Source organism: Nothoprocta perdicaria, unplaced genomic scaffold, assembly GCF_003342845.1.
Source record: "Nothoprocta perdicaria isolate Ctin4 unplaced genomic scaffold, notPer1 scaffold_8, whole genome shotgun sequence".
Taxonomy (NCBI): Eukaryota; Metazoa; Chordata; class Aves; order Tinamiformes; family Tinamidae; genus Nothoprocta; species Nothoprocta perdicaria.
The window spans coordinates 9,402,790-9,417,291 of NW_020456087.1; the positions used below are offsets into that span (position 1 = coordinate 9,402,790).

At 41.7% G+C, this 14,502-nt stretch overlaps 1 protein-coding gene across 3 annotated transcripts in view; it reads left to right on the forward strand.

The window, feature by feature from the left end:
• The window catches only part of TTLL5 (tubulin tyrosine ligase like 5), a 121,219-nt gene extending 107,015 nt beyond the window's left edge, over positions 1-14,204 (forward strand). The window contains exons 32-34 of one of the 3 annotated variants that reach the window (XM_026051817.1): positions 4,197-4,282; positions 13,696-13,732; positions 13,823-14,204. In XM_026051817.1, coding sequence (XP_025907602.1) covers positions 4,197-4,282; positions 13,696-13,732; positions 13,823-13,826 — 127 coding nt within the window. In that variant the 3' untranslated portion in view covers positions 13,827-14,204. Of the gene's footprint in view, positions 1-4,196; positions 4,283-13,695 lie in introns of all 3 variants that reach the window. The other 2 variants (XM_026051819.1, XM_026051818.1) reach the window with 2 other exon arrangements.
• The last annotated feature ends 298 nt before the right edge of the window (positions 14,205-14,502 follow it).

Here is a 14,502-nt window from a genome sequence, read left to right on the forward strand (position 1 = left end):
CAACTAGAAACAGAATGAGATGCTAAAGATGAACATTACTGACTAATTCAAAAACTATCTTGTAATTTGGACACCTCGTTGGTTTAGAACATAAAGGAAAAAGAGTAGTGGAAGAGCCAGAAAATTCACTCTTTTCTACTCCCATTCTGTCTTGCTTTCTGACTCTCAACTTGTAAAAGGTGGTAGGTTGACTTTATAGTGGATCATGTCTAAAGCAGACTCCTTCCTTAAGCTACCGGTGTGGAAAACTGGGGCCCACATTAAGGTGTGGAAAAAGACTACAGCAACTGGGAGGAATGGTTTAATATATGATCTATTCAGACATGTAACCCCATAAAATGATCCCATGGGGCTCCATATTTTTGATTAAATATGCTCAGATTACAAGGAAAGATAGTTTCTGAACAGCTACCCCCATGAGTAGTTCTTTCTTTCTTTCCAAGTGTGCTTTCTACTGTGCATGTTGCCATTAGTATTTGCAGGTTTCTGAGCCATGTCATCTGTTCCTGAAGAGACCTATTGATAACTGAAAGCAGAATTGTGAGACAAGAGGTCACAAAAATAGCATTTGTAAGACATGGATGAAGCAGATGTCCCCGAAGCCTAAAGCACAGTTTTGAGACAGAGGTCACTGAAATAGCATTTGTGTAAAACGAAGCAGATGTCCACAGAAGCAGCATTTGGTATACAGAACCTTTGTATTACTGATCACAGCATGCAAAGCAGAAATAGATATTAGTTCTACTGTCAGAAGCCAGAGTGCATTTGTTCAAATGGTAGATAAAAGGAAAATTTTTCTTCTTTTAAGAATGACTAAGTAACAGTAGTGCAAAAATTTTTGTTTACTATTCCTATGGTAACTTTTTAGAGAGCTGCTCTCTAAGGTAAGAACTATGACAGCATCAAGCAGAGCAAGGTGTGAACAGAGCAGTCAGTCAAAGAAAACATTTTAGAAGAATTCAGGCATCAATGCTAGGCCACTATATACAAAGAGAGGAAATACCTGGGAGAAAAAAAATCAAGCACTCAGATTAAGATGTTATGTTATGTTATGTTATGTTATGTTATGTTATGTTATGTTATGTGAGAGATCCCAGGAAGAACATTGAGTTTACCAACAGCAGACTGGAACATCAGAAACTATCAGGAATGTTGTTCAACACAGCATAAATTCATGTGCTGAATTTTGATGTGAATGTTATTCCCATTACTGAAAGAAACCTTTCAGTACTCTCTTGAAGTCACAACAACTTGACACACAATCTTTCCACCTTGTTTTTCTTCTGTATATTTGCTTTGAATGGCACTAGCAGTAGAAGATCCAAAGCTTTGCTCTGTTGTAACCCGTATAGAAATAAGGTAGAGGTGATGTGTTTCTGCAGGGTTCAGAAAGTCCATCCCACAGCTGGGTGATGCCCTGGCTGCAGTCAGAAGTGGGAGCATCCTGGTGGTTTAGGACAGGCTGGCCCAGCCTGGCAACTGTGAAAAAAGTAGAGGAATGACCACAGAAATGGCTCTGTAAAATCCTGTGCTTCTGCTTTGTTTCCTGTCTTTTCCATGCATGGTTATTCAGTGGCACATGTGAAGTGTCTCAAGTGAGCAGGGTCTATCCCACACACAAGCTGAGGGCCCAGTGTGAGGAGGAGACGGGCAGCAGGAGAAAAAGCAGGTCACTGTTTTGGGACCCCTTTCACGTTTGGCTACTGCTGTGCTGAGGCATGCCTGGTTTTTTAGCTCCTGATCATCTGGGTTAATCAGATGCCTGCCCCTTGGACATTTTGGGCAGAAATAGCAATGCATGTAAGAGAGGTGGCTTGATTTAACACCCTGTCACAGCTGGGCTTATGAGGCCTGTAGTTCTTAGCCCCTGGCTAGCCTGGGATCATACGCAGGCAGAGACGGCCTGTCCAAGAGCAACAAGCCTCCCTGGCTCTGCTCTTCACTTCTGTTGCTCTCTTCTTGTCAAACTTGGGCATTGTGTAATGGGAATTTGTCACCATCCTTTCTGTTCCTCCTGGCCCACTAGGTTCCTTCACAGCATCTTAACCACCTCGATTGTTACTATAAAGGTATTAAAAATTTAGCCAGGAAAATGTGATTTGTCTTCTACCTGTGCCTCAAAAGCATCCTCCACATATGCAATCTAAGACTGGGCAGCCTAGGAGTGTTTTAATGCCTGAATTAAGAAAGGCTGTGCCAATTTCAAGGAGAGGTTGTGTATAAAAGACTAAAAGAAAAAAGGCCAGTAATAGATATTTAAGTGGACTGGATAGTGAGGAAAGTCTGTTTTTGTGAGTATTAAAGAAGAGATGGAGAAACTAGCAATGGTTTGCATTGGGGAAATGGAAGCACAAATGACACATTAAATTCAGAGAAATTAGAAAAACAGTGGGATTTTAGCCAAAAAAAAAAAAAAAAAAAAAGGAACAAGGAAGTGGAGAGATTAACTCTGTTTAAGCAGTATGTTCTCGCACTGGAATTTCCATTAGGACAGAGGGAATGTGAGGGGTGAACTTAAGGGTGATGAAATACCTAGGACACAGGTAGATGTGAGAATAAGCTATGTGGAGGTGATAGTTGAAACCATAAGAGTGAAGATAAAGTAAGGGTAGAAAAAAGAAAAGATACAAGTCTGTAGGAGGAAAGGGATTTTCTAGAGGGAAAGCAAACTTAAAGGTAGAAGTGTGACTCTTTCCTGTTAACTTTTTGTTTTACTTGGTGATATTCCTGATAATGTTTTCAACCACTAATACTTCATTTTATCTAGAGAAGGATGACCCCAAGTCATACAGCATTAACAACATGGACAAGCTAAATATGAGCATGTAATCTTTATATAAGAGGCTTAGAGAGTACATCTGGATTCTCAGCTCCTAGTTGGACCAGTATCAGCAGCAAAAGAAACCATACGTACAAATCCAGAATTCTCTCTAAGAGGCAATACACATGGAAATAAACACATTTGACAATACTTTTCAAACTATGACTGCATTGAGGTAGGGGGCTATGTTTTGCAAATATTTCTGATGTGGAAATTCCCCCTGCCTCCCCCTTGCCTCTTCTCATCTGGACTTCAATTGATTTTGCTCAGATCCAACTGCAAGAAAATATAAGAGTCCATCACTGGCCTTTTAACTGCCAGGAGCACCTGGTTAACTGGCAACTTGTAAATTTTGAAATTTGAAGGCAAAAGGTTTCAGGCAACATTATAGAAACTGCACACGTGTTCCTGGGTCTGTTAGTCATCAGGGCCTCACATGGGGATTGAAGGTTACTGGGCTCTCCTGAGAAAGAGTGATGAGTAACTCTGTATAACAAAGCAGAGCTGAATGAGTGAAGGAATAAGGATTCTGGCAGGGAAGAAAGAGTGCTAAGTGCAGAAGGCTAAAGTGATGAGAACAGTGCTAGGCTGGAGAGCAGCAAGGGAGTTAACAGTGCAAACCAAAAATAAATGGATGGATTCTATAGCTCTTAAGAACAGAATAGATTCCATTTTGACTCCTCTTATGAGTAAGCCCATTTTTACATAGGAAGAGATGGACTTCTTTTAGTAATCCATCTCTGTAACACAGGAAGTTTAGTTGCACCCACCAGGGAAGAGTTTTACTCTATCTCAAATATTGAGCTAAATGTAGGTGTATTTGCATGAAATACCTGTTTGAGGACTGGCACTGGCTTCTTGGAGATTGAGGCTCCCTCAACGTTTAAGGCAATTAATAAATCTTGCCTCAGTGAGTTGCCTCTGCTGAGAAGAGGTGCAAGTGCAACGCTTCCATTTCAACATCATATGATTTACCAACCCTCTTGTGTGCAGTCCTGTTCCATGTATTGCTTAGTCACTGTGCCTCAAACCACTGGAGTAAGGTGATAACAGCTTTACTGGTTGTGTTGTGCTTTTGCAGTCCAGTGTCATTTCCCATCTCATCCTTCAAAATCAGCTTCCCAGATAGGTGGAACAACTAAGTGCTTTAGGGGCAGGGAAGTCTTGGTGGTGGCTGTGTGCTCATCTGTCTCCCTCTGCCTGCTTGGAGCTGTTTGCTGTCGCTGCCCATTTTAAGCTGTGTTCACACAGCTCCATAGCTGCAGCCCTAGTGCAATTATGTAAACTACAACACTCTATTTTTTGTTCAGGACCTTTATTCTTCCTTGGTATTTCCCTTCTCATCTCTGTCTAATCTGATGCTTTTGCCTGTCAGGGTGACCTCCATGGAAAGGCAGCTAAACGGATTCCAGAACAGCCTTAACAGCGCTGCACCCTGCGAGCCAGGGACAAATTCCACAGGTGAGTGCCAGTCCTGAAGGGGGAAGAGGCCGATGCTGGGATGCTTTCATCTTAAGAACTGACAGAGAAAAAATTAACTTCTCAGCAAAGAAAGAAACACAGCTGCCTGCCCGGCATGTAGTGGTTTCTAGGTAACAGCTTGGGATCATCTGCCTGGGGAATTTATTCCTCCTGAGAGGAAAAAGATTAAAATCAAGGGAGCAAAGCCTGAACTTCATAGAGTTGGAAGAAGAAGATCCCTAAAACTATGGCTGGGAAAAAAGAAAAACTTGGCTAAAATGGCCCCACTTTGCTTTGGGCCTTGGCTCAAAGAAGCTCTGTTGTTTGAGTCTAGCCTTTTATAAAGGGCCAGGACATTCTTTACATTTTTCTTTGCTCTTGCAGAAAAGCCCCTTAATTCAGAAAGATTTAATTGAGACCTGTGAATCAGCTGCATAGCGAAGGCAATCATTAGAGGTAGAAGCTTGCAAAGGAAAATCATGGAAACTATAGAATCAAATCTTCATCCTTCCCTAGTGATTACTTTATCTGGAAAGTCTCTGATGGTAGAATCGCAGGAAATGAGGAGCCAACCCATTTTTCATCGATGCAGAACCATTTTCAGTAGATTTTAGTCTTGACATCCCTAAGTCATGCATGGTATTTTGCCCATGCCCTAGGGTGATTTGTGGTGGTGCTGTGATGGAATATATAGCCAAATTTCACTCCAGCATGCTTTGAAAGAATTGTGTTTCTGACCTTTAATTTTGCTGTGAAAACCCTGAAAACATGACTTGGGTATCACTAATACAGTGGTTTCTGTTTGTGGTTTCAAAGGCTGAAGGAGAAGTTTGCACAGGAGTGAACTGCCTCGTTCATCTCGTGGTTATTTAGCTCGGAAACTTAAAGATGACATTTCCAGTGTTACTGTCAATGATTTTATTGCTGATCCTCTAGCACAAACATTCGGCTAATGCACATATTGTGCAGTTCCAAGTTGCCACCCACGCTTTACCACCTGCCAAAAACTCCAGCCATCCTACCAGAGATTTTATAGGGTAAATAGCCATGGTCAATAAAAAAAAAAAAAAAAAAAAGACCCTACAGCGCATTGGAACATGAAATGTAGGAACGGAGTATAATGGAATTATCAAAATAAATAAAATAATGTCAAAATGTTAGTATATGTGCAGATGAGGGAAAAGTTCTGGTTTGCTGTGTAGCCTAAGCTGAGTTTTTAGTACAGTATGTAAAGCCAGGTTACATATAGATGTATTGGTAAATGTAAAAATGTAGATCTCTCTATATGATCTCACTGCTTTGCTGAGTGGATTTACATGGAGATGTTTGTGCTGCCTTTCTTATAATTTTCAGAGCTCTCTACCATGTCCTGTAACTTCTAACCTCTGCTGGAGACTCTGCCTCTGCTCTGGGTACTCTTGTTCATACCTGTGTGTGCAGCAACTGTAGGCAGTAGGAGGGTGCCTTTCTAACCTCTGTTTTTGTGCAAGTATGAGGATTGGTAATAACATTGATGGCAGAGAGCAATAACAAGTGTTGCAACAAAAATACAGGCTGAATAACAAAGGTGAGGGGGATCACCCTCTCCAGGAGTACCTAGCATCCTGTGAGGACTGCAAACTTTACCTCATGATTTCCTGGTCTTTTAGTTTGATTTTTATTTTTCTGTAGGATTCTGCTAGCTGCATTGGGCTACAGTCTCTGAATTTGAAAAGAAAAAAATAAGAGAAAAAAAAAAAGCATTGAACGTGCATTTAACTGAGAATGGCAGAGCTTAAATAGAACCCTACTTTAACTATGGGTAGGCTGGATCATGAAGATAGGTCACTGGAAGCTTTCTTGTCCTTAGGAGACGCATCTAGCTCCAGGAATAGTGCTAAATACTGCAGTGATTGGGCTAAGTAGAGCAAAACTGTGTTTGTTCTTGGAAAATGGGGGGGAATGATATTTTCTTCAGCTTTGCACCAAGCCACTGGTATGCGTCAGAGACTGCTGTGCCCAGTCTGTGCGTCTCAGACTGCTCTGGTCCTTCCTGCAGGAGCAGCTGTTTTTCTTCTTCACTCTCTCTATTGATTGCTTACAATCAGCCCTGATTTCCCTCATCAACAGCTTATTTGGGATTACAGTTCCACATGTATTTAGTATCCTGCATAGCAACTAGAGAGACTGAAAATACAACTCATAAAGCAAATTGCAGAATAAATGAGATGGCCTGCTGCTTTTCAGTTCTTAAAGTTGGGGAGCTAAAAGAGGAACCAGGCAGAACCTCTGCATAAAAATAAACATAAATGATCAAAAATGTCTGAGAAACTTGAATAGACCTTCATTTAATAGAACCCTGTGGGACAATTAATTTGAGCGTTGGTACAGCTATTTCATAGCATTGTATCAGGCAGGTTTTGTGAAGAAAACATCTTGGAAGAATGAGCAAGTCATTTGAGTAGCATAGGTCTGCCTTTGCACACTGTTGGACTGGGCCCTTGTGTGACTTTGGAGTGGGAGAGGCCGGTAAAGTCACCGTCACTGGGAAGTTGTGTTGGTGTATCTGGCGCTGTGGAGCTGTATCAAGACAGGCTTTGGAGCTGTACCCCATTCCTCACCGTTTGTGCTCTAGGAGCTGCTTTTGGATGAGTGCTGGCTCAGCAAGGGTGATACTCAAAGGAAGGGAGAGTTGGGCAGTATGGAAACTTTTAACCAGGTTGTCCAGGAGACAGATCCCTGATGGTTGGTACTGGTTATAGGAAAGGCTGAAGGGATTTACTCAGATCTCTTCAGGTGAAAGATGATGTAGAGTAAAAGTCAACATTTCCGTCAAGTAGTTCTTAGGAGTACCTACGGACAGGAAGGTTTAAAGTTCTAAATCTGTGAGCTATCACTTGGGGTTTATGTGTAATAACCTTCCTCTCAACTCTTGGAAGTTTGAATTGAACAGGATACATTCTATTAAAAATTACTAAGAATTGCTACCTATAGGGATCATTCAAAATATTTCTGATACGATTTTGCACTGATATTGAGCACCCACAGTCGCTGGTGTACTCGTGTGTCTGTTCTGAAATATAAACTCTAGGACAGTAATCCCGTTGCATTTTTATCCTGAGGAACGTTGAGGCTCCCCCAGTATTACTCTGATTGCTTTCTGTTCCATGGAATTTAACAATTCATTCACTGTTAGTGAAATAGAATGATGAGAAATCCTCTGTTTTCCAAGTCTTCTTCATTATAGCTTGCTGAGTAGCAGCTAAGCTAAGTATTCCAGGCTGGCTTTATGAAGCTCATATGGTTCAGGAAGAAACCTAAGTGTTGGTCAGTTTTTCTCTATATTAACAATGTTAAGCATATGGAAGCAGTTGCTCCATCTTGCATTTTTATTTTATTTTGTTTTGGGTTTTTTTTTTTGTTCCTTTGTAGCATTGGGTGAATAATATCTAAATTATTTTCCTCAAGCAAGTCAAGTTCTAGGTTAAAAATGTCTGTCCTCCACCAGAATTTAGCTTTTGAACAACTGGCAAGAAACACCAAGGAAGTTCTGTAGCTAGTTGGAAGGCCACATACACTTAGATATTTATTATATTTGTTATTCATCCTTTTATTTGTAAATGCCAACAAAATGTAGGTTTTAAGGAGAAGAGGCAACAAAGGGAACTTCTATGAAAACAGAAGAGCCTAGCCCTGCAGCTTTCCTTTTCCTGAGCTCAACTCTTGTCCGCAGCAAGAGCCAGGATGCAGGAACAGTCGGAAAGTTTAGTTAACCCCTCGGTGCGGTTGTGGAGTGGATACACAAGGTAATGACCTTGGCTGATTTCATTTGTAAAAGTAACAGCAACTATGAGAGAAATCTATCTCTTTGTGTTTCTCCCTTTCCTTTGCTGCCAACTTCTTGAGTGTTTGTGAGATTTTTATTTCTTTTATTTTTTTTTAAGCTTCAGAACAAAGACTCCCTCCAGGGTTCTGTTTTCCCATGGTGAAAATATAATAATGTGCTAATAACCTATATAATTACAGACAACTATGAATCGTGATTAAAAGTTTGCGTGACTTTTGCCTGGCTCCAGACTCAACAGGACTTTCACCTTTTCATTCCCAGCGATGCAGTTCTGTTGCGCTAATGTTTATATTGCTAAAGCCCACATGGCTTTTCAGCTGAGTGTGATGGGACAAAAGAACATTGGAGTTATTGACTCGGGAAGGCAAAAGTTGTAATATTCCATCAGTATCCGAGAGCACTGAGGGCTCCTAATTCATATAAATTCTTATTTCTCTGTCTGGTCTGTCCTAAACAATGAACCCAAAACTTTTATTTATTTCTATTCACTTGGCAGGACTTTTTGCAGAAGATTAGGGTCAAAACTCAGTCCCTGTGAGGCTTAGTGAGCTAGTGAGGAAACTTCTTGAGCTAGGCATGCTGTTGTTTTTATTCCCTGTGCTTGCTGAGTACTTAACCTGAGTTGGTTGCAGGATGATGCACTGTTGTCTGCTTACTTGAGGCATTCACCTGGCCCCCATATCTTTCTGCATGCCACCTCCTGACAGTATGAGACTCTGAAATTAAAATGTATCATCATCTGTGAGGGCTTGGAATTGGACCCTAAACTGCCAAGAAACTACTTGAAGAATATGAGGATTGCTGAGCTGTTTTGACCTCACGCGCATAGAAGGCAGGCTGCTGTTCTCTCGTTTTCTAGTGTTTCCCTTTAGGCTGAGGTGGGGAGAAGTGCCCAAATGCCCAGTCCAGGTAAGATGAATGTACAAGCAGCTGTGGTCAGGTAGAGTGCTGCTTAGATGAGTATTATTCTTGAAATCCAGACTCTTTTATATGAAGTCAAGGAGAGAAATTCAGTATTATTTGTTAGATCTAACAACAGAAAATGCCCGGAGTCTGGAGACTCATTTACCAGCCATTGCCGCCTGGTTTTCTTGGAGCAACAGGATTTGTAGCACAGCCACTCGGCATGGCCTGTGTCAGACTCCAGCCATTTGCTGCACTACGGTGGAATTCCCAGCTGCCCAACCCCGGCCAGGCTTCCGCAGCTTCTGCCAGCCTCTCCGCAGCCTCGGAAGGCGTTAAGTATTGAGCACCAGTGCATTTATTTTTATGTTGATACCACATTCCCTAGAAGAACTTTGGCTACAGTTTCAGCCGGTCTCACCACACTGACAGTATCTGAATCCTTCATCAGGAGCAGCTGGAAGCAGAAATCCCTCGAGTTTCCGCACTGTGCCTCCTCCCTCCCGCTAATCCTGTTATTTCAGCTCTTCTTTTGCCACCCTTCTGGTCTTCTGTCACTGCCGTGACTGACTGCACAAGTGGCCTTGACTTTGAAAGGTGACCTTCAAAGGAGCACCTCGAGTAACCTCAACCTCAGCTTACTTGGGCTACTCAGGCATATGAAGTATCTTATGACATGAAAGAGCAACTTTTGATGTCATAAGCAATGAGCTTATCCTCATTTAGGAAGAGAATAATGATGAGCTCTTCCTCATAAATCTTTCGAGAACCTCCTGTCTGGATGAGAAGCCCTCTGCAAGCTGCTGAAAGAGAAGAGTGGTCTGAATTCCAGCACTGGATCAAACCTTTCCAGTGCAGCCTTTTGCCTTCCGATACAGCCTTTGGCAACAGTAGGAAGAGCATTGTCAGCCTCTCTGCCCTCCTCTATTGCTGGCTGCCTGCATAGAAAGGGTTGTTGAGAAACACAGGCCATTTCATCATACTTTGGAAAGAAGTGGAATTTGATGTGGTAAAGATGAGGTGAATCCTGCTGTTGTGTATTCCTTTTAGAGAGGACAAAGAATCAGTTATAATGGAGGGTGTTGGGTTTCACGTTTGTTCTTAGAATTATCTTTCTAAAACCATTGTTCTTGCAAGTATCATAGAAACATCCAGGAGCTTCTTTGTATTCCCTGCTGACATCTACAGTTCCATAAAGAGGGTGAACAAGGAGGAAAAGTTCCTGCTATAATTATTAATAGGTAATTATTCCAGTTCAGATTAGCCTGTAGCACCAGGTAGATTAAAAGAGAAAAGAGGAAAAGAAAGATCTTCTCCTTAACACGTTTCTCGGAACTCTTTGGATGAGAGGGGGAACTATTACTGTGTGACTAACAATCAGCAGATAATATTAACATCTCTGTCAAATTACCTTTAGAATACAGACACCATCAAGGTACAGCTCTAAAATTAACAGCAAGACATGCTCGTATTTGTGTGAGTTTATCCACTTATCAGACAGCTGTGTGAAGGTCTCATTAAATCTCAGCAGAGTGTGAGGCTCTTCTCCAAAAGTGGAGTTCTAACCCTTTCTCAAACAATATTAATGAGATAAAATCAAACTCAGCCACCACCTCTCAGCTAGAACTGAGAGTTATGTTCACTAATGATCTGAAATTACATTTATTCCTTAACTTGGGAGAACAGCCTGCTTTTTTTTTGTCTTTTTTTCTATGAAAGGAAGGAACATTTTCCTGTGGTTACTGGTCACACTCTCTTGAAAGTACATTCCAAGTCTCTGGAACACCAGGGAAGAAAAGTAAAATCTAGAAATTGGCTTCCTTATTTAAGAACTCGATCACAGCTTGAATTTTAGGATCCTTTGCTTTTGGGAGACACAAAGACATTTCTAAATGGGATAAGTAATGGCTTGAGGCAGTTAACATTTTTGCCCGACTGGAGCTGAGCTTTGTGTGTGCTCAGTAGTGAGATGATGGTGAGCTGCCTGAATTTATTTGCTCTGTTGGAAATGGCATTGAAAATCAGGTGTGCAAAGACTAGGAGAAGTTATGTAATTCCTTGGATTCTTCTGTCTCGCATCTTGGCATTAAGCTACCTGAAGAGCGGATGACTCTACTCATCCAAAATGGATTTTGTTTTCATCTGGCATTATTTTATATTGGGACTAAAAATAGAAGCCAAAATGTGTGTGAAGAGGCTAAAAAGTGTCTGGAGTTAGGAAATGTGTGGGGAAGAGCCAGAGAAGAGAGTGCTACCTCAAACCAGGGAGTGAGGAGCTGCAAGAAGACTGTTGGGTGCACAGGGGTACTAGCAGTCGGGGTGAGGAGCCCACCCGGTGTCTTGTCTGCGACGTGGAGGGCAGGGAAGTGCTCACACCTTCATCTGCGTTTGCTAATGAGGCTGCTAATTGCTCCTTTCATACAAGGGGGTTTCACTCGAATGAATGCCGTTGTGTGTGTCCTGTTTTTGTTGCCTCCCAGGTGGAATTTTGTGAGCTGGAACCTGCTGCTTTCCCTTGCTCACGCAGTCCAACGAGCCAACTTGAAACTGTGCCAAAAAAGATGGGGGAGGAAAGTTCGGCCTTCGGGTGGCAGCTGTCCTGGCTTGCTGGTGTCGCTCACCCAAGGATATAAATAAACTCTATCCATTTATCACCTTTCTTGGTTGTGCTATATATTATCGAGAGAAGGCTGGACACCAATCTAGGGTTGGAAATTCCCTCTGTGCTTTGGGATAAGAAATCAGAGTTTCTAGGATTGTTGGAGCTTTTCAGGGAGAAAGGAAGTTCCAGGTTTTAACACTGGATGAGGAGGTCTGAGCACGTTTCTCAGTTCTCTCCCAGGCTCACTGTGGGTCTGATGAAACAGCCCAGACTAGTGTTAGCCCAGGTCCCTGAGCAGTGCTGTCCGTCAGCCTGGTGCTCTGCTCTGTCTCATTCCTGCTGCTTGGAAGTAGGGCGGATTAGGTGCTGGTATCTGACCTAAGCTGTGCTGGGAAAGTCTCCATGGCACTGAATTTTATAGTGCTGATATGCCATAAATTTCTTTACACTACTCCTATGATATTCCCCTGACTCAGAATCATATTTATAAAATCGTATTTTTTCCTTGTGTTCTCAGTACAGAAGTATTAATATTTTTGAGGTACAGTCATGGGTGACATAATAGTATGTAAATATGTGGAAAGACATACAAACAGATATTTTGATTTAATACCTCCTGTCAGGCAGAAATTGAAGGAGATTCATTCTGTTATATGTGGTTATTCACTGCATTGAACATGTTCACCAGAGAATCAACACTTCTTGACCAGTATCAGGTTTCTGTTCCCTTTAGTGAACCCAAACTTCTAGAAAGGAGTGATGGACAACTCGCCTCTAGCTTAGAAATGATAAAACTTCACATAAGTGTATACATTTATGAAATAAATTGAATTGCAGCAATGACCACAAGCTGCCCTTACGGTAGGAATCCACCTATTTCTATGTAGACATAGGAGTGGCCATCTCTGCACTGGGTCTGCAAGGTAGCCTCGCAAGAAGAATTCATACAAAGTGATTCCAGGCCAATCTGTGAGAAAAGGCAAACTCTTCTATGCCTTTCTGTAGGAAAAGAAAGACTCAAAAGTCTCTTCAAAACAGGAAGATGAGGTTGAAGTTGGCTGCCTTTCTCATGTGCCTTTGTTTCCTTAATATCAGCAAATTGCCAAGGGATAGGTTTCTGGACTGGCATCCTATCTTAATACACATAGTTGACAGTTTGGTTCCTAATTTGTGTTCCAGCCTTTCTGTGCAGTGACACAGCTGGCAGTCTTGCTCCCTAAACATCTTTCCAGATCCTTTGTGCTCTGTGATGTTTGGCTCTATGCTGGGCTTTCAAGGAGAGCATATTTTTAAAAATCTAGCAATATTTTTAATAAACATAGCTCTCAACAACTGTCGCTCACATGGCAAGCTGATGTGCTAAATGTACAGGACGAGCTTTACCTAGTCGATTAACCATAAAATGCAAGCTGTCCAAAATAAACTTGTTCTTTTCTAAGTGTTTTGGATTTTTCTTTTTAAAGGAATGTCTAAGGACTCCTAAGTCAAAGAAGTAAAGCCGACATTAATGTTTTCTGTAGTGTGCCTAAGTAGGAAAATGCTGCAGTATGTAGAGTTAAAATCTCACTCTTTAATATTGGGAGGAAGAAAACTCTTTCTTACCAACAGTTCATGCCTTTCAAAGATGAGCATGAACTTTCTGACATACCTCATGCTTTTTATACCCTCGTCTCTCCTGTACCCATGTCCTCAGAGTCTTTAGGAAGCCGAGGTTAAGGATTCCTATGCAAACAAATAAGTAATGGACAGAGAAAGAAAGCAAGAGACAAAAGCGTGCTGATATGAGGTAAGGGATGCAGAACTGCTAGACAAGTATGTGAAAAGATTGGGAAATAGTAAAAATGGTATTCTAGGCTTGAGAAGAACACCAAGATTTCCTTTTCAGGTGGTAGCTCATGAAGTTACATCTGTTGTACTGATCTGTGCTCTCGTGTCATACTATAGAGAGAGATTCTGTCAAGGGAGACCAGATTTCTTCTGGTGGCTAATTCTGAGATTTGCGGGCCAGTGCAGCAGTGTTTTGCACAATATACTTCCCTTTGATGGCTCAAAAACTTGGCTCTGTGTGTTTGTGTCTTCCAGCCTCTACTCACAGTGAAGGACTAACAGTGAACACCAGGTGAGGAACTGCAGGCATTGCCTTCAAGTGTGGAGCAAAGGGAAAAGCAGCAATGACTGCTCATGCTACCATATTCCCCATAACACCCAGGTGATGAGGAGGACCTGCTGAGAAGAGAGGAGAACACCGGAACATCTGTGGAAGCTGGTGATAGAACTGTAAACTAGTTGCCTCTGAGAGCTCCTGCTGAGCCTTGGGATCCCTTCTTCAAATCTCTTTCTGATCACTGCCCATAACATCTTTTTGTAAGACTGAGCTCCTCAAGCTGTCTGTATTGTTCTTCCTAAGGTCCAAGTTTGGACATAAGTCTCCTGCTCTGATCAGCCATTTCAGTTTGTGTTAGTCTTGTAACAGCAAAGATTCTCTGCTCTCATTACATGGCAACCAGTGGCAGAGAAAAATACTAGACCATGCGACCGGAGACATTCGTGTTGGTTGCCATCCTCAATTTTGGCACAGAGCCATGGAAATGTTTGGTTTGAATAAAGTCATTTCATTTGTTTGTTTTGGTTATAATTTCAGTTATTAATTCACACCCCCCAAATATTTGTTTTTATATTGGACAGGATGTTAAATCAGTCATATTTCACAATTGGATGCTGATATTCTGTGTGGCTTACTTTTATGTTTTGATTTCTGTTTGTTTATGCTTTATAAACTTCTTCAATTTGGCTGACGTTTTCAGACCTAGGCTTGAACTCCAGGGCCCAGGTGGCTCCTATCAGTTGCAATAGTGGCTTAGTGAAGCACTCCAGTTAAAATTTGCCTAA